Raw genomic sequence first — 23,920 nt, forward strand, 5'->3', positions numbered from 1 at the left:
ATATTTTGAATTTATAACATGTTCTACTTGTTTAAATAATATTATAGTAATATTAAAATGGTAATCACTGTACCAAATTTTATGTCAATCATTTCCTTAAGGAAAAAATTTTTATTACATATTAGTATGCCTCTAAATAATATATAATAAAATATATATATGTGGTGACAGATGGTAGCTACATTTCTCATGGTAAGCACTGAGTAAAGGATAGAATTGTCTAATCTCTATATTATACATCTGAAACTATGTTAATTACACTTCAGTAAAAATAAATAAAAATGCCAGTGCCAAATACTGAAGATGAGATTATAATCTGATACATTATTTTTGGAAAGCTAATTTGCAGTAAGTATCCAAAGCCTTAAAGTACTGAACTACTTGATAGAGTAAACTCCATTTGTCCAAATTTAAGAAGATAATCAGACATTCAAAGATTTGCTCACAGAGAAATTTCTCAACACATTGATAAAGGAAAAATATTAGAAACAACTGAAATGCCCAACCCATTCATATGATGGACTAGTGAATAGCCATTGAACTTGCTGGCTAAAGCATTTTTAATGCCATAGGAAATTAAAAAAAAAATTATATATATATAATTTAGTGTTGCTTTTTTCCGAGCTTTATAAAATGGTATATGCAATTTCTTGTAGTTTTTTTTCCACTCATTATATTTCTAAGATTCATCCAAATAGCCATAAAACATTCATGTAGTTGCTGTATAGTATACCATTATGTGAACACTTCAGAATTTATGCCATTCTTTGTGTACAGATACTAAGGTTGCTTATACTTGACAACTACTGTAAATGAATATTCTTGAACATATATACTGATCTGTACACACTTACTTATACAAACATGAGTAGAATAGTTGGGTCATAATTAATGAAAATACTCTATTTTTTATTATAATATACTAATTTATACTTTAACTCCCACCACCTAGTGTATATTCAATAGTACTTCATATTATTAGGTATATTATTTTGTCCAACCTTAGTTGAAATTGATATTTTAGGTCTAGAATGATATTTTGTTATAAGGTCTTAACTTCTCTAATTACTAATGATGTTGAGTGTCTTACATATGCCCATTTCTCATTTTTATTTCTTTTGTGAAGTGCCTCTCAGTATCCTTTGTATAAATTTTTCTCTTGGGTTGTTTGTCTTTTTCTTATTGGTTAGCTAAGAATTCTTGAAAATTTCTATATTAATCTTTTGTCAGTTGTGTATGCTACAGATATCTCCCAGTTAGTGGCTTGTCTTTTCACTTTCTTTATGGGATTTTGAATAACAGAAGTTCTTAGTTTTAATGTAATCAGATTTATCGATCTTTCTTTTTAAAGTTTTGCTTGCATGTGTAAGGAATATGAGGTTAAAAATTCCGTTTTTTTTTTTTTAAGTGTTCAGTTTTTATTTTGCAGTTTTGAAGTTTGGTCTTTTCATATTTAAATTTTTAATACACTAGAAATTTATTTTTTGTATCGTGAGATAAAGATCCAATTTCAGTTTTTCCTATGTAGCTAACTACTTACTCATTTACTAAATAACCCATCTTTTCCACAGTGATGTGTGATGTCACCTCTGTCGTATGTTACATTTCCATTTATGGATGAGTCTGTATCTCATTCCTTAAAAACTGTGATGGGATTTTTATTAAAATTGCATTAAATTTGTAATTTCAGGAGAATTGACATCATTACAGTATTGAATCTTTAAGTTCTTACTATCCATATTTATGAATATTATTCCAAATGCACATAACAGATTTCAAGAGCAGAGTATAGTATTGTGATATATGTAGAGCAGAAATAACCACATCCCTCCGCTGTGTGCTAATTCTTACCTCTGGGGGCAATGCAATGAGAGCTGGATAGGTAAAACATGACATATATGGGAGTCTGTGTTGTGAGTCAGGGTGTTTATATAAAGAGTGGCGGATGCTTCCTACCGCTGCCCTGCCGTCTCCCGCCCCAATCTCCACCCACCTTTCTGAGAGTCTCCTTGGAAATGTCAAGAGAAGGATCTATAGCTCTGGAATATAGATTAGTCACTCCAGTGGAAAGATAAGCCCAGAGTCTCAAGCTCTTTAAAGAGGATCCCTTCCTGATCCAGGCTCCTCTCCACACCCCTTGCTGAAGCATAAGCACATACATTCAGGAGTTAAATCTCTCTGGAGTTTCTCATTTTAAATTAGACATAAATTACAAGACTTCCTTTTAGTCCAGATTCCAGGTTTCAGTAAAATTTGTTTACAAAGGCCTATCCATAGAAAAATATAGAAATATTTTCTCTAGACTCCCACAGTCCTTCCACAAACATGGTATATCTCTTCATGTCTTTAACATCTTTTAAAATGTTTTTCCATAAACTTTTATCCATGTCTTATTTGCCTTTCTTTAAATTTATTATTCTATTTTTTCATTGTGATCAAATTTATTGATCGACCATTTAAAATGGTATTTTTAAAATTATATTTTCTTACTGATTTTGTTCCAGCAACATTACTAAATTCTTCTTAATTGTACTAATATATTTGAAATTCTTTATGGTTCTCTGCAAATAATGACAGTTTTGTTTCTTTTTCTGTTTTTTTATGACCTTTCTTATCTTTCCTTGTCTTGCTGTATTAGCTAGAACCCACAGTACAATGTTGAATAGAACTCGTAATAGCAAGCTTCCCTGTCTTATTCCTGATTTCAAAGAAAATGCCTTTACTGGTTGACCACTAATAATGTTTTCTGTAAGTTTTTGGTAAATAATTTTTATCAGGTTAAGAAAGTTATCTTCTGTGTTCCTATTTTGATAATCATTTTTATCAGGAATGGGTATAGGACTTACCTAATATGCTTTTTTGTACACTATTGCAACCAATTTCTAGAAGTTTGTTGATATATATTGTTGTAATTATAGGACTGTTCTTCTTTAGTAACTTGGTTTGGTAAATTACATTGATGAATTTTTTTTCTGATGTTAAACTATTTTTGCATTTCTGGATTAAACCTAAATTTCATGTGTATTATATCCTAAATAATAATATGCTAGTATATGTAACACTTACATAATAGCACTGTTTGTTATTATTATTCTCATTTTATAAATGGTGAGACCAAGCACAGAGAAGGTCAAGCGCTCTTCTTAAGTTCATAGAGCTAGAAAGTGTTGGAGCTGGAATTTCAAATACAAGGAGTCTATCCAGATTTCATGCTTATCTGCTTTGTATGTCACTGGAGTTGATTTGCTAAATTTTTGTTATGTTGGATTTTTTGTTTGCATCAATATGATTGGCTTGTACTTTTTTTCTATTGTTCTGGTGTTTTTACAATGTCAGGGTTATTTTGGTCTCATAGAATGAGTTGGGCAGCATTGCCTCTTTTTCTCTTCTTTATAAAAGTTTGTGTAAGAGTAATGTTTATTCCTTGAAACACTGGAGGAGTCACTTGTGTAACCCTCTGAGTTTGGAAATCCTCTCCCACTGAGGGGATGGGGAAAGTTTTTTAACTATTTATTTAGGTACTTTAATTATTATAGGAGTACTTAGGCATTCTATTTCTTCATGAAACAGTTTTGATAAATTGTATTTCTGTAGGAATTCATTCATTTCAAAAGCTAACAAATTTATTGACAATGTTTTTCATTAGATTCTTTCATTAGCTTTTTAAAATCTCTTCAAGATTTGTAGTTATAACCTTTTTTCTGAATATTATTTCTTTTTGCATTTATTCTTCTCTCTTTGTTTGATCTCACCAGATACTTGCCTGTTTTATTATTTTTCTCAAAGAACCAACTTTTGTCTTTGTTGTTGTTCCTTATTCTGACATTTCTGTTTCATTAGTTTATGTCCTGATTTTTATTATCCTCTCATATTGGCAGAAGCATTAATGTGTTCTGACTCTTTTTATGCAAAATTTCATTGAATTTATCTTTTTTGTTGTTTCAATACAAGGATTTCAAGTTATAAATCTCCCCTTAAGTAAACCTTTTACTGAAGCCTCAAGTTTTAATATATGTACTAAAGACTTTCATTGTTTTTGTTATTTTCATCTTGTTTTTAGTTCTAAATATTTTAATATTCTTTCACTTTTCTCCTTGACCAGTGAGTTATTATGGAATTTAGCCTTTTTATTTTTGATTTCTGTTTAAAAGTGATGATATTAGAGAACTTGATCTTTAATATGTTCTTTGAAATCTGCTGAGACTTATTTCATGGCCTAGACAGATTGTTACATTTTCCATTATTTATTTATTTATTATTATTATTTTTTAAAGATTTTATTTTTAAATAATCTCTATACCCAACATGGGACTTGAACTTGCAAACCCTGATGAGGAGTCATATACTCTACCAACCAAGCCAGCCAGGTGCCCCATTTTTTAATGTTCACTATGTGCTTGAAAAGAATGTATGTTGCAATATTGGGTGCAGCTTCTACATATAATGCTTGATCATCCTCTCTATATTCACTATTTTTAAATTGCTCAGTTTATCAATGATCATCAAATCGAAATTTCTCATTATAGTCATACCAATTTTTCTATGATGTTCTTACAATTTCTTTGTAATCTATTTTGAGTCTATCTTGTGGAAAGCATAAAAGTTTAGAATAGCATTTCTTTCTAGTGTTGAATTTATCATTGTGTGGGACATTCTCTATCATTAATACTTTTTCTATTAAAATCTAGATATTATTTTTGATTTGGTATAACAAACTTCGCCCTTTTATATTTGTTTTGACTATCAATGTGTATAGACAAGTTTCTATCAAATTTCTGCTTTATATTTGTCATGCTTTTTTTTGTGCCTTTGTTTCCTTTCTTGCCTTTTTAAAATTGTGGTAAATACATGTACTATAAAATCTATTCCAATCATTTTTAAAACACACCATTCAGTAGTAAAAGTGCAACGAATCTCCAGAACTTTTTTCATCTTGCAAAATTTTTTCTTGAATTTTGATTGAAGTGTTTTTCTTCCCACTTTACTTACTTGTTTTAATAGTTCCTAGTAGTTGCTCTTGAGTTTTGTCTTACATATTTAACAGAGTCTAAATTTAATATCTTAAACCACACCTCCCAAACAATTTAAGGATCTTTAACTCTGTTACCTCTTCCAATGCCAATGTTTTTTTATTAATATTTTACTTATATCCTTTTTGTTTGGAACAAACAAAATATTTTGTTTATTTGTTTGGATACGGATGAGACATTTTTATAATACAGTCTCATCCATGTGTTTGTTCACATTCACATTTATGTTTACCAGTTTCTTAGTCCTCCATTTCTCTGTCATTAGACTTTGCTTTTTTTTTTTTAATTTTTTTTTTTAGTACATCATTAGTTTTTGATGTAGTGTTCCATGATTCATTGTTTGCGTATAACACCCAGTGCCCCATGCAACCCTTGCCCTCCTTAATACCCATCACACGGCTTGCCCATCCCTCCCTTCCCTGCCTCTCCCCACGAAACCCTCAGTTTGTTTCCTGGAATCCATAGTATCTCATGGCTTGTCTTCCCCTCTAATTTCTGCCCCCTTCATTTTTCCCTACCTTCTCCGAATGTCCTCCATGCTATTCCTTATGTTCCACATACAAGTGAAACCATATGATAATTGTCTTTCTCTGCTAGATTTTGCTTCTAAAATTATTTTTCTTTTTCCTAAAGTAGACCTTTAGAGGTTTCTATTTAGTGGAGATCTGTTAATGATAAGTTCTGTCAGTTCTTGTTTATATGAATATAGTTATTTAGCCTCATACCTGAAAAGAAATTTAAATTAGTTAAGTTAAAATTTAAGGGCACCTGGGTGGCTCAGTCGTTAAGTGTCTGCCTTCAGCCTAGGTCATGATCCCAGGTCCCGGGATTGAGTCCCGCATTGGGCTCCCTGCTTGGTGGGAGGCCTGCTTCTCTCTCTCCCATTTTCCCTCCCCCTGCTTGTGTTCCCTCTCTCACTGTGTCTCTCTGTCAAATAAATAAATAAAATATTTTTTTTAAATTAAAATTTAAAGTTAAAATACAATTTTAATTACCTCATTAGAAACATTTCCCCGTTTCTATTGTTACTTCTTAGTCTCTCTTCTTTTGTTTTTGTTTTTGAGGATGGAAATTCCTTTGTGATTTGCCTTTTTTGCTGACTTCAAGGACATTTATTTTTATTTGGTGCTACACAGTTTTATTTTTTTGAAAGTTTCTGGATTTGAACTTTAAAATTTTTTCTTGCTTCATAAATGAAGAACTTACTGCATTGATGGATTCGGGTCTTTAATTTTAACACTTATATTTTTACATTTCTAAATGTTCTACATAGTTTTATAAATCTGCTTGGTCATTTTTAGTAGTCTTTTTTTTTTTAACTCCTCAAATGTTTCATATGTACCCATTTTATATTAATACTTGGTAATTTAATGTTCAAATATCACTGGAGTCTGTTTGCTCTTAAAAATCCTACATTTCATTGAGGCTCTTTACTCAAAAGCGATTTGCATTTTCTTTTGCCAGAAGGCAGACTTGGTGCTTTAACTCTCACTTTGATATAGGAGTTTATTTAGCTTTCTTTCCTTGCTTCTGGACTGAGGTTTAGTGTCCACATAAGAGTATTCCTTATTTTTTGTCATTTGTAATGATATAGTATAATTTTTAAAAATCTCACAAGTATCCATTGCATTTCACAAAATCTTTATTTTGACCATTGTATCTGGTGTTCCTATACTCTTCATTTATTTGTAGAAACTAAGATACTGGCAAATTGAATCAGCTGTTCATCACAATTAGTATCAGGAATCGAGAATATCAACAGAGCACCCTGCTATTAATATCTGTTCAGAAATAGCTGATTTCTTTTAATTTTGTCCTGAGATGAATAATTTTGGCTCTTCTTGACTTCACGATAGCTACTTTGACGGCCAAAATTGGTTCCTAGGTTGCAGAATTGGTAACTTATATTCTTTTTACAAAACTGTAGGAACTAGTCCAGGCTAGTGAGCGATTAAAAAACCAGTCCAAAGAGCTGAAAGACGCACACTGTCAGAGGAAACTGGCCATGCAGGAGTTCATGGAGATCAATGAGCGGCTAACAGAATTGCACACCCAAAAACAGAAACTTGCTCGCCATGTCCGAGATAAGGAAGAAGAGGTGGACCTGGTGATGCAAAAAGTTGAAAGCTTAAGGCAAGAACTGCGCAGAACAGAGAGAGCCAAAAAAGAGGTTAGTAGTCAGGCAGATTTTTTAGTGCCCGTGGGGTAGTGATTAAAGCTGCTTTTTCAGATTAGTGGAATAATGTGTATCTCCTTCTTTAATTTTTGAAAACCCTGTTTTGTTTTGCTTTGTTTTAGTTCAGTAATTTTATTAAATACGAATTTCAACATTTGAGTTATCTTCTTGTTACAAGGTAAATTTCCATGGGGAAAAGGATTTTATTGGGAATACAATTATAACCATGACATCTGCTTTTTTCATTTTATTTTAAAGCTGGAAGTTCATACAGAAGCTGTGGCTGCTGAAGCATCTAAAGACAGGAAACTGCGTGAACAGAGCGAGCACTATTCCAAGCAACTGGAAAATGAATTGGAGGGACTAAAGGTAGTGTCTGATTTCACATTTGTGAAGTTACACCAATTTTCTTTTCTTTAGGCTTAAAAGAAGTGTTAGTTTATGTATTCTCTTTGACGTGGAGTAAAAACTATCCTTCAAACCTAATCTTAATTCTCATTCCTAGTGGGAAGCTGATGTAGACTTCAGCATCATTCTGGAAAGAAAGGGAAGGTTGTGTTTAATAAGGAGAAGAAATCTATCGGAAAATATCAAATATTTAGGAAGAACTGCCCACCTGGACAAGATGTATCAGTAATCTGCATGGGGTGCATTGTTAAATACCCAGACCCTCATTTTATAAATGACATAGGTGAGGCGAAGGGGTAGCTCCACAGATACTTCTGTTACATGGGTGAGACAATAATAGGCATGGGCCACCACATCTGAGCAGAAGTGCTTACAAGGGAGATCCTTGTGCCTGCTCTGGAGTTAGACTGCTTGGTTTTAACTCCTACCCTCATCAGTTACTAGCCATGTAATGCTGCAAAACACTTACATCTCTCTGGACTTTAATTTTCTTATCTGTAAAATCCTATCTCATTGGTTTTATTTAAGGAGTATATGCACATATTTGTAAAGTGCTCTCAGCCTTGATAATGTTGTGTATGTCAAAATGAGAGAATTGGGATTAAATTGACATCCTATTTCTGCAACACTAAATTATAATCTGAACATGATCCCTGCCTTTTCTCCACTCTGACCTTAGCAAAACTGTCTCCTCTATGCTGCCCACCAGCCTTCACCTACACCCTCTACTTGTATAACCATGTATAGTCTAGTCTTACTCATCTGGCAAATATAAGAATCAAGTTGAATGTCATCTCAGGAAGTCTATGCTACTTTAGAATTCTGTTAATAACTTTGGCATAGATTTTATTGTATTTATCCACAAAATGTCTCCCTGCCTAAACTGTGACCAAACTTATTGGAAACAGGTATAGTTTTAACCTGGGTCAGGGCTAGATTTTAATACTTGTTTAATAAATGTGTTAAATCAATGAATGAATGTAGAATTGGTCAGAACTTTTCTATGACTGTTGAATATCAGTGGTTGCAAATGAGGTTTCTCTGCTATAAATATAAACTCTAGATTTTATTTCTTATTTTTAGGCATTGGTTTATTTGTTTTTAATTTTTTGGTTTATCATATTGTACAATCATGAGTCATGGTTAGCTTTCCCAAGCAGAGGTGTTTCTTCTGTGTACGTATGCTTCTGGGACAGTAGTAGTCTATGGAAGTCATTAAATTACTGACTCAAATAATTTTCAGTCCGTGACTGTTTTGTTTCTAGCACTGTTTTAGGTGATTTGGGTAACAAATAAACAAATAAAGTACAGACTGGAAGGAATCTTAGAGATTATTTGCAGTTGAGGAAATTGAGACCTAGAGGTGTTAAGGATTATGTCATCAGTAGAGTTAAGTACAGTTTAAATACGGGTTTTCCAACTCAGTGCCACATTCTAGCTACTAGTCTTTTTTTTTTTTGTAAGAATCACTGATGCTCTGAAAGTTTTGAATAACCTGTATTTACTGACCACTCAAATGCTCATAGTCTCTTCTGTAATTTATAAGTTAAAATTAAAAATAGAACTACCCAATACATAAGTAAATGCATTTAAAATGCTTTTCCCAGGACCTGGCAGAAAGTAAAAGCTCAGCAAGTATTGGCTGTGATCATTATATTACTGTCATTTCTTGAGGATATATTTTTTAAAGATTTTATTTATTTATTTGCCAGAGAGAGAGAGCACACAAGTAGGTAGAGCAGCAGGCAGAGGTAGAGGGAGAAGCAGGCACCCTGCTGAGCAAAGAGGCAAATGTGGGACTCGATCCCAGGACGCTGGGATCATGACCTGAGCCGAAGGCAGATGTTTAACCGACTGAGCCACCCAGGTGTCCCTCTTGAGATATTTTCTAAAACTGGAATTTCTTGGTTTAGTTTCTTCTAAACCTATTTTGGCGATTCTAAAAGTCTGTAGGAATCTTCAGTCTACTAGGAATACTTTTCAATGGAATTGAAGGGAGAAATAATTATTGAATAACAGAAAATTCAGTATCCCATTTTCAATACTGCATAGAACATACAGAGAGAAGATGATTTAAGGTAAAAAGTCTTGAATAACACTATAACCAACCAGACCTTCCACTCAACAGCAGAACGCATATTATTCTCAAGTGCACATGATATATTCTCCCAGATGAGGCTGGATGTTAGGCTACAAAACTAGTCTCAAAAATGTAAGAAGACTGAAGTCATACAAAGTATCTTCTCTAGCCACAGTGGAATGAAGCCAAAAATCAGTAACATAAGAATAACTGGAGTGTTAAAAAATATATATGTGGAAATAAAACAAGATACTCTTAATTAATGATCAAAGAAGGACTCAAGGGAAATTAGAAAAATACCTATAGAGGAATGAAATTAAAATACCACACTGGATGCAGTAAAGGCAGTGCTCAGAGGACGATTTGTAGCTGTAAATAACTATATTTTTTAAAAAAGAAAGGTCTCAAATTAGTTGCTTAATTTTACTATCTATGGTTATAAAAATAAGAGTAAAGGAAACTCAAAGCTAGCAGAAGGATGGAACTAATAAAGATTAGAGCAGAATTAAATAAAATGAGGATAGAAAATAATGAGAATGAAACCAAAAGTTGATTATTTTGAAAGATAAACAAAATTGACTAACCGTTATAAAAGCACACAAATTACTTTAAATGGCTCAAAAAAAAAAAAAAAAAGAAAATCTAACAGACTTATATCAAGTGAAAAGATGTAGTCAATAATAAGGAGACTTGTGGCAAAGAGAAGTCCAGGGCCAGATGCTTTCACTAGTGGACTGAACCAAACATTTAAAGAATGAACACCAATCCTTCTTAGACTCTTCCAAAGATAACAAGAATAGGGAGAACTTCTCAACTCATTCTTTAAGGTCGGCATTACCTTGATACCAAAGACATCTTAAGAACATTACAAGAAAAGAAAATTACAGACCCGTATTCCTAATGAATATAGATGTATGACTCCCCAGCAAAATGCTGGCAAACTAAGTCCAAAACCATATTATAAAGATGATGCACCCTGACATTGGTTCATTTCAGGAATATAAGGGTGGCTCGGTGTAAAAAAATATATATATAATACATTAATAGGACCTGGGAGAGGGGATGATTATTTTACTTGAAGCACATAAATCATTTCACAAAATCCATTATCCTTTCATAATGAGAACCCCCAAAAAACTAGGAATAGAAGGGAACATGTTCAACATGATAAAAGATATTTATGAAAAGCCCACAGTTAACATTATACTCAATGTTGAACAAATAAAAACTTTCTCCCTAATATTAGGAATGAGACAAGGATGCCCATTTTTACTGCTGCTATGTAATATTCTACTGGTGTATTTAGCCAGAGGAATTAGACAAGAAGAAGAAATAAAAAGTATCCAAACTGGAAAGGAAAAAGTGAAACTATCTCTGTTCATAGATCACATGATCCTTTATATAAAAATATTCAAAAGAATACTGCCAGTTTTCAGTCCAGCATTTAAGAAGCTTGGGAGCCACTTTGTTTGAACAAGTAAAAAGTTGAATAAATAGAAAAATCAGCAACTCTTCTTATACCTGTAGGAGAAATGGCATCACAGGACAAGGTGCTGCCCCTAAATTTGGAGGCACTCCCAGGTAAATACAGAGACTCACAACTTACCAGAGCAGAAACCTTTGTAGGCATCAGTGCCAGTGTTTGGAAACCTGAACTACAACTGAGAAATCATTAGCGGCTCAGTGTAGACAGGTCTGAGATATAAAATCTCCAGAGAACCCAGTCTTGGGGAGGCTTCTGTGAGTTTTACTTCCTGACCTCTAACAGGTTCTCAAAACAAATATCAGAGAAAAATCCTCTTGTGCTAGCAGTAAGGAAAAACATTTTGAAATATGCCAGAGTAGCCAGTTCCTCTTAACAAGGTCTGCTCTCAGGAGAAACTCTTCAACCAGAACTGAACTTGCTGGAGTTTCATCAGAGCCCAATGGACTTGAGAGAAGGAGAAGAACAAATCCCAACCTGCTGTGGTCATCCTGTCCAAACTGTGGGGGAGAGAAAGGCTGACAGAGTTGTCTGATGTTGACAGTCCAGAGGCAGCAGCTTAAGAAAAGACTGATATCTAATCCTAGGACTACAGAACACTTTCCCTTTCCCCACAACTTACTGCCACATTATTAAAAGCCTATTTATAGCTGTTCCTTTTACCCAGCACATCATGTGCACCTATCAACAAAAAATTAAGATATATTGAAAGAAAGAAAACACAGTTGGAAGAGACAGAGCAAGCATCAAAACCAGACTCAGATATGGCAGAGATGTTGAAATTATGAGATCGAGAATTTAAAATTATGATTGATTGATAATGCTGAGGACTCATTTAATGGGTAGAAAATATGGAAGAATAAGTGAACAATGTAAAAAGAGAGATGGAAATTCTAAGAAAGAACCAAAAAGGAATGCTAGACATAATAAAAAAAAAAATACTGTAACAGAAATGAAGAATGTCTTGCGGCACCTGTCCAACTCAGTCGGAAGAGCATGCAACTCTTGATCCTTGGGGTTGTGAGTTCAAGCCCCAGAGTGGGTGTGAAGATTACTTAAAAAAGAAAAAAGAAAAACACGAAAATAAATGAAGAACACCTTAATGGATATGGGGTATAGCCAAAGAAAGAATTTCTGAGCTTGAGGATGTCTAAATAGACATAGACAAAACTGAAAGGCAAAAAGAAAAAAGATTGGGGGGGGGGGGGGGCCCAGAGGAGAATATCCAAATACTGTGGAGCAACTATAAAAGTTGGGGATGGAGATACCAGAATGAGAAGAAAGAAGAGGACAGAAGAAATGTTTGAAACAATAAGGACTAAGAATTTTCTCCAAATTATTGTCAAACACCAAACCACAGATCCAGGAAAGTCAGAGAATACCAAGTTGGAAAATGCCCAAAGAACTACACCTAGATATATGCCATTTTCTAATTGTAGAAAGTCAAAGATAAAAAAACCTTGAAAGCCAAAGCAAAAAACAAAACAAAACGAAACAAAAAAACCCAAAGGATATAAGACAAGGATTACCCTTACTTCTCAGAAACTTGTGCAAACAAGAAGAAAGGAGACTGAGATATTTAAAGTGTTGAGAGGAAAAAAAAAATCAACCTAGAATTTTGTGTCCTATGAAATTATTCTTAAAGTGAAGAAGAAATACTTTCTGAGACAAAAACTTGAGGAATTTCTTGCCAGTAAACCTGCCATGCAAGAAATGTTAAAAGGATTTTTTTTAGAGGGGAGGAAAATGATATAGGTCAGAAACTTGTATCTACATAAAGAAAAAGCATCAGAAAAGGAGTAAGCCAAGGTGAAATAAATAGAAACTTTTTTTCTTATTCTTAATCTAATAGTTTGTTCAAAATATTAATAACAGTGTATTCGATTCTGTATACATACACACAAGCTTATATGTACTTGTATTAAACTAAAATGTATGAAAGCAGTGATTTAAAGGATGGGAGGAGGAATTAGGATTATTTCATTTTAAGGGATTTGCACTACTCCTGAAGTGGTAGAATGTATTTTGAAAGTGGACTTGGATTGTTGCAAATACTGCGAACTGTATTACAACCACTAAAAAAGAAGAATCCTCAGAACAGAGAGAAAATAGGATCATATAAATTGTTTAACTAAAACTGTAACAGACAGAAAAGGAACAGAAGAAAAAAATAGGAATAAAGAACAAGAACGGTAAATGGAAAACAGTAGCAAATATGGTAGATATTAATCCAGAACTATCAATAGTCACTTGAAATATCAGTGGTCTGAGTACATCAGTTATAAAACAGAGATTGTTTCAGGCTGGATCAAAAAAATATCCAACTGTATGTTGTCTTTAAGAAGCCCACTTTAAATATAGACAGATATAGTTTAACTGAGTGAAAAAAGACATATTATGCTAACACCAATGAAAAGAAAGTGGGAGTAGCTATATTAATTGCATAGTGGAATTCAGAGTAAGGAAAGTTTTTAGGAATAAAAAGGGCATCACATAATGATAAGAGAATCAGTTCTTCAAGAGGACATACCAAAACTTAACATGTAGGCATGTATCAGTGCGATATCAAAATGTGTGAGGCAAAAACTGATAGCACTGCAAGGAAAAATAGATGAATCTACCATTATAGGTGGAAACTTCAACACCCCTGTTTTAGAAATGAACGAATCCAGGAGCCATAAAATCAGTAAGGTCGTAGATGAGCTCAACAACATCATCAACCACATGGATGTAAGGTATATCTATAGACTACTTCATATAACAGTAGAATGTGCATTCTTTTCAAGCTCACATGGAACATCTACCAAAGTAGACCATGCATTCTGGTCCATAAAACAAACTTTAACAAATCCTTAAGAAATGTAAGAGAATAGGAATCATGCAGTGGCTGCTCTCACACCACAGTGGAATTAAACTAGATGTCAACACCAGAAATGTAGCTGGAAAAATTCCAAAGTAATTCTAAATAACACATGAGTCAAAGAAAATATCTTGAGAAATTTTAAAATATTTTGATCTAAATAGAAATGAAAACAAATCTAACTTACTAAAATTCGTGAGATATAGTGACAGCAGTGTTTAGGGGCAGTTTATAGCATTGAATGCATATATAAGGAAGAAAAAGATCTAAAATTAATCCTCTTAGCTTTCACTTTAGATACTAGAAAGAGAAGAGCAAATTAAACCTGAAGTTAACAGAAGAAGAAAAATAATAAAAATTAGAGCTTAAACTGATTAAATTGAAAACAGGAAACCAATGGGGGAAAAAATGAAATCAGAGCTTATTCTTTGAAAAGATAGTAAAATAGGTAAGTCTTTTGTTGGGCTAATTAAGAAAAAGATCCCTTTCATCTATTTTTGAGAGTAATTATATCAATAGCCTTCTAACATTAAACTGTTCTTACATTTGGGAATCAGTTGCTGGTATAATTGAATTTCAATACAGCAATGGATTAGGATTATTAATATTTTAATAACAAGTTCTGTTGTTAAATTTATACTGGGATGAGTCTGTCATTTTATTTTTTGTATGCTCTTTTGGTTGGGTTTTGTTTCCGGGTTATGTTAACTTTATAGAAAGGAATCTCCTTTTTCTTTGTGCTCATGGAAATAAACATTTGAAATCTGAAGGAATTCTTCTATAATACGTTCTTTGTTATACTGTAGCTTTATTAATGCTTTATTTTATTTTTCACCCATTTTGAGATAGTTTGGTTCATTTTCATTTTTCCAGTAAAAATGTCTTTCAATCAGATTTTTCAAATTTTAAGCATAGTGAGTACTTTATATAAATTTAATAACTTCCCTGGATACTTGAAAAGAAGGGGATTACCTTTCAATATTAGTTTATATTATTTCATATGTTTGCATTTCTCTTAATGCTATTTCTTGTTAAAGTTTTCTTTTCTTTTCTGTACTAAATCTTTTTGCAAAGAATAGGCTTAATTGTTTTGCGTGCTGTACTTTCTGCTATATTTTTTAAACTCTTATTATAAAATAAAATATGGATAAAACCAAATATAAAGAAAAAAGACATTGCTAATATTGGAAATCAAAAGGTGACATCCCTACATATCCCATGTACATAAAAAGATTAATAAAGGAATACTGTGAATAACTTTATGCACATAGATTTGATAACCTAGATGAAATGGACGAGTTCCTTGAAAGACACAAGCTGCCAAAACTGACACAGAAGAAATAGTCTGAAAGGATTCTGTCTATTAAAGAAATTGGATCAATAATTAATAACCTTACAGAAAAGCACCAGGCCCAGATATGTTCACTGGTGAATTCTATAAAACATGTGGAAGAAGTCATACTAATTTTCTGCAATCTCTTTCAGAAGACCGAAGCAGAGGGAATATTTACTAAGTTATTCTATGACACCAGCATTACACTCATACTAAAACTAGACAAAGACATTATATGAAAAAAGAACCGCAGACCAACATGCCTTATAGATGAGAAAATCCACAACAAAATATTAATAAATTGACTCTAACAATGTGTAATAAGAATTACACACTATGCTCTTGTGGGATTTTTCTCTCATGTATGCAAGCCTGGTTCAACTTTCAAAAAATCAATGAATAAAATGTATCACACCAATAGACTAAAAAATAAAAATCACATGATCATCTCAATACAGGCAAAGAAACCATCTGACAGTATCCAACATCTATTCAAGACAAAAACGGTCAGTAAATTCTAAACCTGATAGAGAATATTTAACAGAAAATGAGCTAACATCATACTTGTGAGAAACTTGATTCTTTCCCACTAGAATCAAGAGCATGGTTGAAAATATACCTTTCACCACTACCTTTCAACATTGTATTGGATGTCCTAGCTAATGTAGTAAGACAAGAAGACAAAATAAGAGGTATGCAGATTGTGAAGGAAGATGTAAAACTGTCTGTTCAGGGATGGCATGATCGTCTGTACAGAGAATCAAAAGAAGTTGATGAAACAACTGAAACTAATAAGCCATTATAGGGAGGTTGCAGGATAGAAGGTTAATACACAGAAGCCAGTCACTTTCCTGTATAACATCCATGAAAAAGTGGAATTCGACATTTAAAACTCTATTAAAGTTAGCACCCATAGAAATGAAATAGTTAGGTATAAATAAAGTATGCAAAAGAGCTATGTGGGGAAAACTATAAAACGGATAAAAGAAATCAAGGAAGAACTAAATAAATGGAGATAGTCCGTGTTCGTGAGTAAGAAGATTCAGTATCAAGATTCAGTTCTTCTTATCTTTACCTGTAGATTTAATGCATTCCTAATCAAAACCCCAGCGGGTCCTTTTGTGGATGTCATCAAATTAGACCTAAGGTTTATACAGAGAGATGAAAGGGCCTAGAATAGCCAATACCATACTAAAGGAAAAGAATGCAGTTGTAAGACTGACACTACCTGACTTCAGGATTTACCACAAACCTGCAGTAATCAAGACCATGTCATACTGGCAAATGAATATACAGACAAGTCATTTTTAACAAAGGAACGGAGGCAATATAATGGAATAAAGATTGTCTTTTCAAGTGGTGCTGTACAACTAGACATCCAAATAAACTGAATGAATGAATGAATGAATCTAGACATAGAACTTACACCCTTTATTAAAATTAACTCAAATGGATCACAGACCTAATTGTAAAACATGAAACTACAACATTCCCAGAAGATAATATAGAAGACTGAGATTACCTAGGACAGTGACTTCTTACTTACAGCACCAAAGGTACAATTGATGAAGTAAAGAATTGATACATTAGACTCCATTGAAATTAAGTATTTCTGCTCTGGAAAAGACACTGTGAAGAGAATGAAAAGATGAGGCACAGACTGAAAAACTACATACTTATCTAATAAAAGACTGTTATGCAAAATATACTAAGAACTTTCAAAACTCAGTAATTAGAAAACAAACAATCCCAGGGTTGCAAGACCAACTCACACAGTAGGAAGTTGTGTTCTATATGCCAGCAATGGATAATCCACAGAGGAAATTTTGAAAGCAGTTTGTTAAAATAGTAGCTAAAAGAATAGAGCTCCTTGGAATAAATTTCACCAAGAGAGTGAAAGACTTGTGTACTGGAAATTACAGAACATTGCTGAAAGATATTAAAGGAGACATAAGTAAATGGAAAGACATCCCACATATATGGTTAGGACAACTTAATATTGTTTAGATGCCTGTGTTACCCAAAATCATGTACAAGTTCATCACAATTCCTAGTAAAACTCCAATAACGCTTTTTACAGAAATGGAAAATATCTTGAATTTCATATGGAATTGCAAGTGGACAAATGCCCCAAGTGGACAAACAGTCGGGCAAAAGAAAAACAGAATTGGAGGACTTAAACTTCCCAATTTCAAGAGTTACTACAAAGTCAGCGTAACAGAAGGACTCTGGTACTGGCTTACGAATAGAAACACAAGCCACTGGAATAGAATTCAGAGTCAAGAAGTGAACTTTTGCATCTATGGCCAAGTGATTTTTGACATTGTCCTAAATCTGTTCAGTGAGGAAAGAATAGTCCCTTTGATTTATGTGCTGTGACAACTGTATTTCTACATGCAAACAAAGTTGGACCCCTAGCTCAGACCATATAAAACAATTGACTCAAAATAGATCAACCTAAATATAAAAGCTATAACTATAGAACTCTTAGAAGAAAACATTGCGGTAAATATTCATGACTGTGGCATGGAAAATATTCATGATTTTTTGGGGCGCCTGGGTGGCTCAGTTGGTTGACGGCATGGATTCTTAAATAGTCCCACATGACACTGAAAACGTGTCTCTCTCTCAAATAAATAAATAAAATCTTTAAAAAAAAAAAATTTTTTTTAGTAAATTGGACTTCATCAAAATAAAAAAATTGTGTGCATTGCCTCAAAGGACATTTTTTAGGAAATAGGAGAAATTATTTGCAAATCAAGTATCTGATAAGAGTTTGATAACCAGAATATGTAAACAGGTCCTACAATTGAACAACAAAAAGACAAACTACCCAATCAAAAATTGGGCAAATAACTTGAATAGACATTTCTCCAGAGAGGATATTTTAATAGACATAAGACCACAGAAAGATGTTCAGCATCATTAGTCATTCAGGAAATGAAGTTAAAACCTAGAGAGACCAATCCACACCTAATAGGATAGCTAAAATTGGGCAGAGGGAGGGAGGAACAAAGTAAGTCTTTGTAAGGATGTGAAAACAGTTTGGTTGTTCCTCAGAAAGGTAAACATAGAGTTACCACATGACCCAGCAATTCAGCTCCTAGGTATGTACCCTGAAGAATTGTAAGCAGGGTCTCAAAGAGATACTTGAGTATCTCAAAAAGATACTCAAAGAACACTGGTGTTCTTTGAAACATTATTACAATAGCCAGAAGGTAGAAACAGCTCCAGTGCCCATCAAGAGATGCAGAAGCAAAATATAGTTTTTACATGCAGTGGAATATCATTCAACTGTCAAAAGGGGCGACTCTCTGATACGTGGCCGAACATGGATGAATCTTGAAAACTTTACGCGAAGTGAAAGATACCAGGCCAAAAAAAAAGCAGATTTCGTATTATTCTATTTGAATGAAGTATCTAGACTAGGCAAATTCATTGAGATAAAAAGCAGAATCAAGGTTACCAGGGGCCAGGTAGCGTCGGTAATAGGGAGCTATTCTTGAATGGTTAGAGAATTTCTCTTTGGGATAATGAAAATGTTTTGGAAATACATAGTGATCATGGTTGTACAACATTCTGAATGTAATTAATACTTAGTAAATCCTACACTTAAAATAGTTAAGATGGCACAACTTTATGGTATATGTATTTTACAACTTAAAATTAAACTACATAAACCATTGAACTGTACGCATTAAATGGCTAATAGCACAGTATTATGATAATAGTATCTCAGTAAGGCTGTTTTTAAAAAAAAAAACAAAACAAAAAACTTTTCAGTTCTTGTGATCATACACTACAAGAGTTTTTTACCCTGCTGTATTAGTTTGCTGGGGCTGCTACAAATTACCACAAACTGGGTGGCCTATGAAATAAGAATTTATTGTCTCAATTATTCTGACTGGATGTCTGAAATGAAAGTGTTGCCAGGATTGATTTCTGATGGTTTGGATTCCTTGGTTTATGTATCACCTGGATCGCTGCCTTCTCCCTGGGTGCAAGACTGAGTCCAGATTTTTTCTTTTTATAAGGACACTGTTATATTGGGAAAGGGCCTGCCCTAACGACCTGTTTTAAGTCAATTACCACTGTAAGGACCCTACTTTTCTTTTTTTTTTCCAGCCTTATTGAGATGTAATTGACAAATAAAAATTGTATATATTTAAGATATAAAATGTGGTGTCTAGATATATGTATACATTGTGAAATATGTACCACAACAAGCTAATTAACATACCCTCATGCCCTCACTTATTTTTTTTTTTTTTTTTTTTTTTTTGACTGAGAACAATTAAGATCCACGCTTACAGAAATTTCAGGTATATGAAACAGTATTGTTAACTTTAGTCACCCTGCTTTACCTTAGGTCTCCAGAACTTACTCATCCTACCTGTGTGAAATGTTTGTACCTTTCCAACATTCTCTCATTGCCCCTGCTCCCCCCTTGGCAACCACCATTTTACCCTCTGCTCCCAAGAGTTTTTTTTTTTTTTTTTTTTTAAGATTTTATTTATTTATCAGGGGGGGGGGGGGGGGAGAGCGAGCACAGGCAGACAGAGTGGCAGGCAGAGGCAGAGGGAGAAGCAGGCTCCCTGCTGAGCAAGGAGCCCCATGTGGGACTTGATCCCAGGACGCTGGGATCATGACCTGAGCCGAAGGCAGCTGCTTAACCAACTGAGCCACCCAGGCGTCCCCCAAGAGTTTTTAACTTTTAGATTCCATGCATAAGTCAGATGATTCAGTATTTGAGACCGTTCTTTAAAATAACACATTCTGAGGTTCTGGTGGCTAGTGCTTTAACAAGAATTTTGGAGGGACACAATTTAACCCTTAACGTGTATTTTTCACTTTCTTACTTTTCATGAGATATAAGCATTTACACTCATTACATAACTGTCACAGAGTTTTAATGATTACAGAGGGATATCCACTCAATCCAGTTCTCTGCTATTGAATATTTACGTTTCACTTTGGCAACACTGTCATTACCACGAATACTTTTGTGCATTGCTTTTTTAGTATTATTTCTTAGAACAGATACGTGGAAATGAAGTTGTCAGGTCACTTTCAGGCATTAGATGCAGGCCACAAATTGTTGCAAGTATAAAAAGAGGCATTTCTTGCCTTACTAGTAGATTGTTAATCATATTTTTTTGTGTGAATTATTCCCTTATTTGCCTTATTAAATTTTAGTCTGAATGTTTCTCTTACAATTCATATAAACTCCTCACATAGTGAAAATGATACTTCTGGCATTTTTCCACAACTATTTATTCATTTATCATTTGCCCTTTAGTTTTGGTCTTGTTTCCTTTTCAAATCACAGAAGGTTTGTTCTTACTTTCCTCGGCGTGTCTTTTATTGCTTCAGAGCTTGGCTTGTCCTTTTCTTAGTTTGTTCAGTATGTAATTCTGCCTTTTCCTGGATGTTTCTGTTGGGGTTAAAAATATTTAACTCTAGTCAATTATACTTCTGTATGCTTCAAATATATTTAAATCTAAGTTACTTGGAATTCGTTTTGCTAGATGGGATGTTGTGAGAATCATTTTGCTCTTTTGGTTGCTAAATTGGCAGTTCCAATTCCATAATTTAATCACTGTCTTCCTCCAGTGATTGAAGATTTCTCGTATATTGAATAATATATTTTGGGATAGAGCTCTATTACACTAAGAGTAAGAGTATACTCTAAGGTACTCTAAGATAGAGTCTTATCTAGAGTATACTCTAAGATAGAGTATTTTGGGATAGAGCTCTATTACATTAAGAATTTATTAAAGGTTTGTACAGTATGTTTCAATATCTGAAAAGAACATTTTTCTCTCTTCCTCTTTACTCCCTTTACCCCCCAGGATTTTCTTTGGCATTTTTACAAGTGTATTTTTCTGATACACAGCAACACCTGTGTGCCATCTCCTATATTTAATTGTTTTATTATATTTACAAGGAATATAATGAGAAATGCTAAATACCTGTGCATTCAATCTGTCAAGTAGTGAGTATTTTTCCATTTTTGTTTCAAGTCTTTTACGTCTTTTTAAAAGACTTGTCCTTTCTTCATATAATTCAGATTACTCACTACTGTTATTCTTCACATGCAAGTATTAGTTTCTGATAATTTTTCTTTGATTGTTTTTGCTATTAACAATGAAATTTTTTACTGTGTTTTGTTATTGCTCATTCTGCTCCCAAGAAGTATTGTTGATTTGTGTTTATCTTACCTGCAGTTACTTTACTCAGCTTTATCAGTTATAACACTTTTTAGTGGATTTTTTTACATTTTATGGGCAAACAATTCTATGGAAATTAGAATGATTTTGTAACTTTTCTTTTTAACACTTCTTTCTTGTAACTATTGCCCATGTTACTTGCTCAGACAGCATACCTAAAAACTAAGTAAGAAATAATGACAGACACCCTCTTTATAATTATTCCTTAGTTTCTTGTGTTTTTCTGGTGCCTTCACCAGTAGGTATTACTTTGTCTGATAGCTGGAAAATAGGTAAAGAAGAATCACTTTACTGTTTTTGTTTTTGTTTTTTGTCTTATTACAGGACTCAGGCTAGTATTTGGAATGGGTATTGGGTTTTCTCAAATACTTTTAGACATGGGTACTTACTGAGATTATTTACAGATTTATTTTAATTTAATTCATTAGCATAATGCCATCTTTGTACATTATTAACAATTTTACTAGTATTAAATTACCTTTAATACCTGTAGTAAGACCTATTCTTTTGGGGTAGCTCGCTCTTTTTTAACATACAGTTTGATTTTATCAGCATTTTGACTTTTTTTTACAGTCTTAGCAACAAGTGACTTGAGTCTATGACTTGTTCTGGTGGTATTTTTGTTAGGTTTTGATATCAGGGTAACTTTTGCTTGAAATGTCAGTGTATGTTGCTGCTACCCCAACAGCTAAACTACACAAACCAGAACAGCAAACTAAAATTGTTCTTTAGATGATGAAAAAAATGAGAGAGCATATAGGTAAGTGGTCAGGACCATAGTTGTTGAGTGAGGCCTCATTCTGTGGTGACACAGAGAGCCAGAGTTGTACTTGCTATGGCTCCTCCCGGTTCTGGTGGAGCACTGTGTGCCAGGCTGCCCCCATGATGCCGGATGGTCTGAGTGTTGGCGTGCAGTAGGCACGACACCACCAGTAGTGCTGTAGTCAGTGGTTAGATAGTATAGTGGGTGCCCCAGAGACAGTTCTCCAGCCGAATGGGTGTCTCTGGTTTTTCTTTTTTTTCTTTTAAAGTGTGGTACATAAACAATGAATTCTGGAACACTGAAAAAATAAAATTAAATTAAAAAATAAAATAAAATGAAGTATGTACCTCAAATGTGAAGAAGGGGGGATAGTTTTCTTTCAACTTTAAATCAACTTTTGTTAATAGATTTTCAGCCCTTAAAACTGTTTTCATAAAAGGACACAGTGTCCTCCAGAGCATGACATAAACCCACAGGTTCTTTGGGTTCTAAAACTTATTGGTGATCACCTGGGAAAATAGCCTATAGCAGAGTAACAGAAAAGTTCCAAAGCTCAGGAGATCTAAAGGCATAATCTCTGTCTGTTTCTGCTCACCCTTTAGCCACTGTCTGGAAGGTGCTTTGGACTTCGCATTTTCCTTGCACCTAATTACTGAGAATATATTTCATCCTAATGTCTTAAAAAGTTGGCTTTCAGCTAAATTTCTTGTCCCTAATGCCCTACCTAAATGCCAAGAAACCTATCATTTTTTTCTAGTGGATGTGAAGATGTTTGATTAGACCTTTGTCTTTCTCACTGGACCATTGGAGAAGCTTTTTGTACATTCTAGCTCGGTCATTCCCTACCCCACTAAATTCTCCAAAGGCACAAACATACTTACAATTCTTTATTGGTTCCACATCAGAAATAGGATCCGTTAGATTTTTCTCTCACTCCATACACCAACAATAATTCTATATACATTAGAAATATAAATATAAATAAATAATTATATAATTTATGAGCAGAAATTACAGATATATAATCTGCTATAAAACACAACACAAAAAGGAAATACATACTGAGAAAACTATTTGGAATATATTGCCAAAAAACGGTGAATAGCTTTAATTAAAAAAAAAAAGTATTATTTATGTGATAATATACAAAAATAATATTGAACTATAAGAACAGTTCTTTATTTATAGAAAGAAATTATTTGATATTTTATTATTCTTATAGATGAATCCATTTTTTGTTATTACTTCTATAGCAAAAACAAATTAGTTACTCACCAGGACTGTGCAGCATAGAACATCAGCAAGAGATAACCAAACTAAAGACTGATTTAGAAAAGAAAAGTATCTTTTATGAAGAAGAATTGTCTAAAAGAGAAGGAATACATGCAAATGAAATTAAAAATCTGAAGAAGGAGCTTCATGATTCAGAAGGCCAGCAACTTGCTCTCAACAAGGAAATTATGATTTTGAAAGACAAATTGGAAAAAAACAGGAGAGAGAGGTAAGAATCAACTTATTTACTCCTCTAATAAATATTTCCTGAATGCCTGTTGTGCC

The 23,920-nt window shown here is 33.5% G+C and overlaps 1 protein-coding gene across 16 annotated transcripts in view; it reads left to right on the forward strand.

Annotated features, from left to right (window-relative positions):
- CDC42BPA (CDC42 binding protein kinase alpha) overlaps positions 1-23,920 on the forward strand; it is a 329,361-nt gene that overhangs the window by 207,826 nt on the left and 97,615 nt on the right. For 14 of the 16 annotated variants that reach the window (XM_004756819.3, XM_004756823.3, XM_004756820.3 and 11 more), the window contains exons 13-15: positions 6,958-7,200; positions 7,465-7,575; positions 23,617-23,864. In XM_004756819.3, the coding sequence (XP_004756876.2) occupies positions 6,958-7,200; positions 7,465-7,575; positions 23,617-23,864 (602 nt within the window). The remainder of the gene's footprint in view (positions 1-6,957; positions 7,201-7,464; positions 7,576-23,616; positions 23,865-23,920) is intronic. The other 2 variants (XM_004756828.3, XM_004756832.3) reach the window with 1 other exon arrangement.

Source organism: Mustela putorius, unplaced genomic scaffold, assembly GCF_011764305.1.
Source record: "Mustela putorius furo isolate JIRA1106 unplaced genomic scaffold, ASM1176430v1.1 tig00000785_pilon_pilon_pilon, whole genome shotgun sequence".
NCBI classification, from domain to species: domain Eukaryota; kingdom Metazoa; phylum Chordata; class Mammalia; order Carnivora; family Mustelidae; genus Mustela; species Mustela putorius.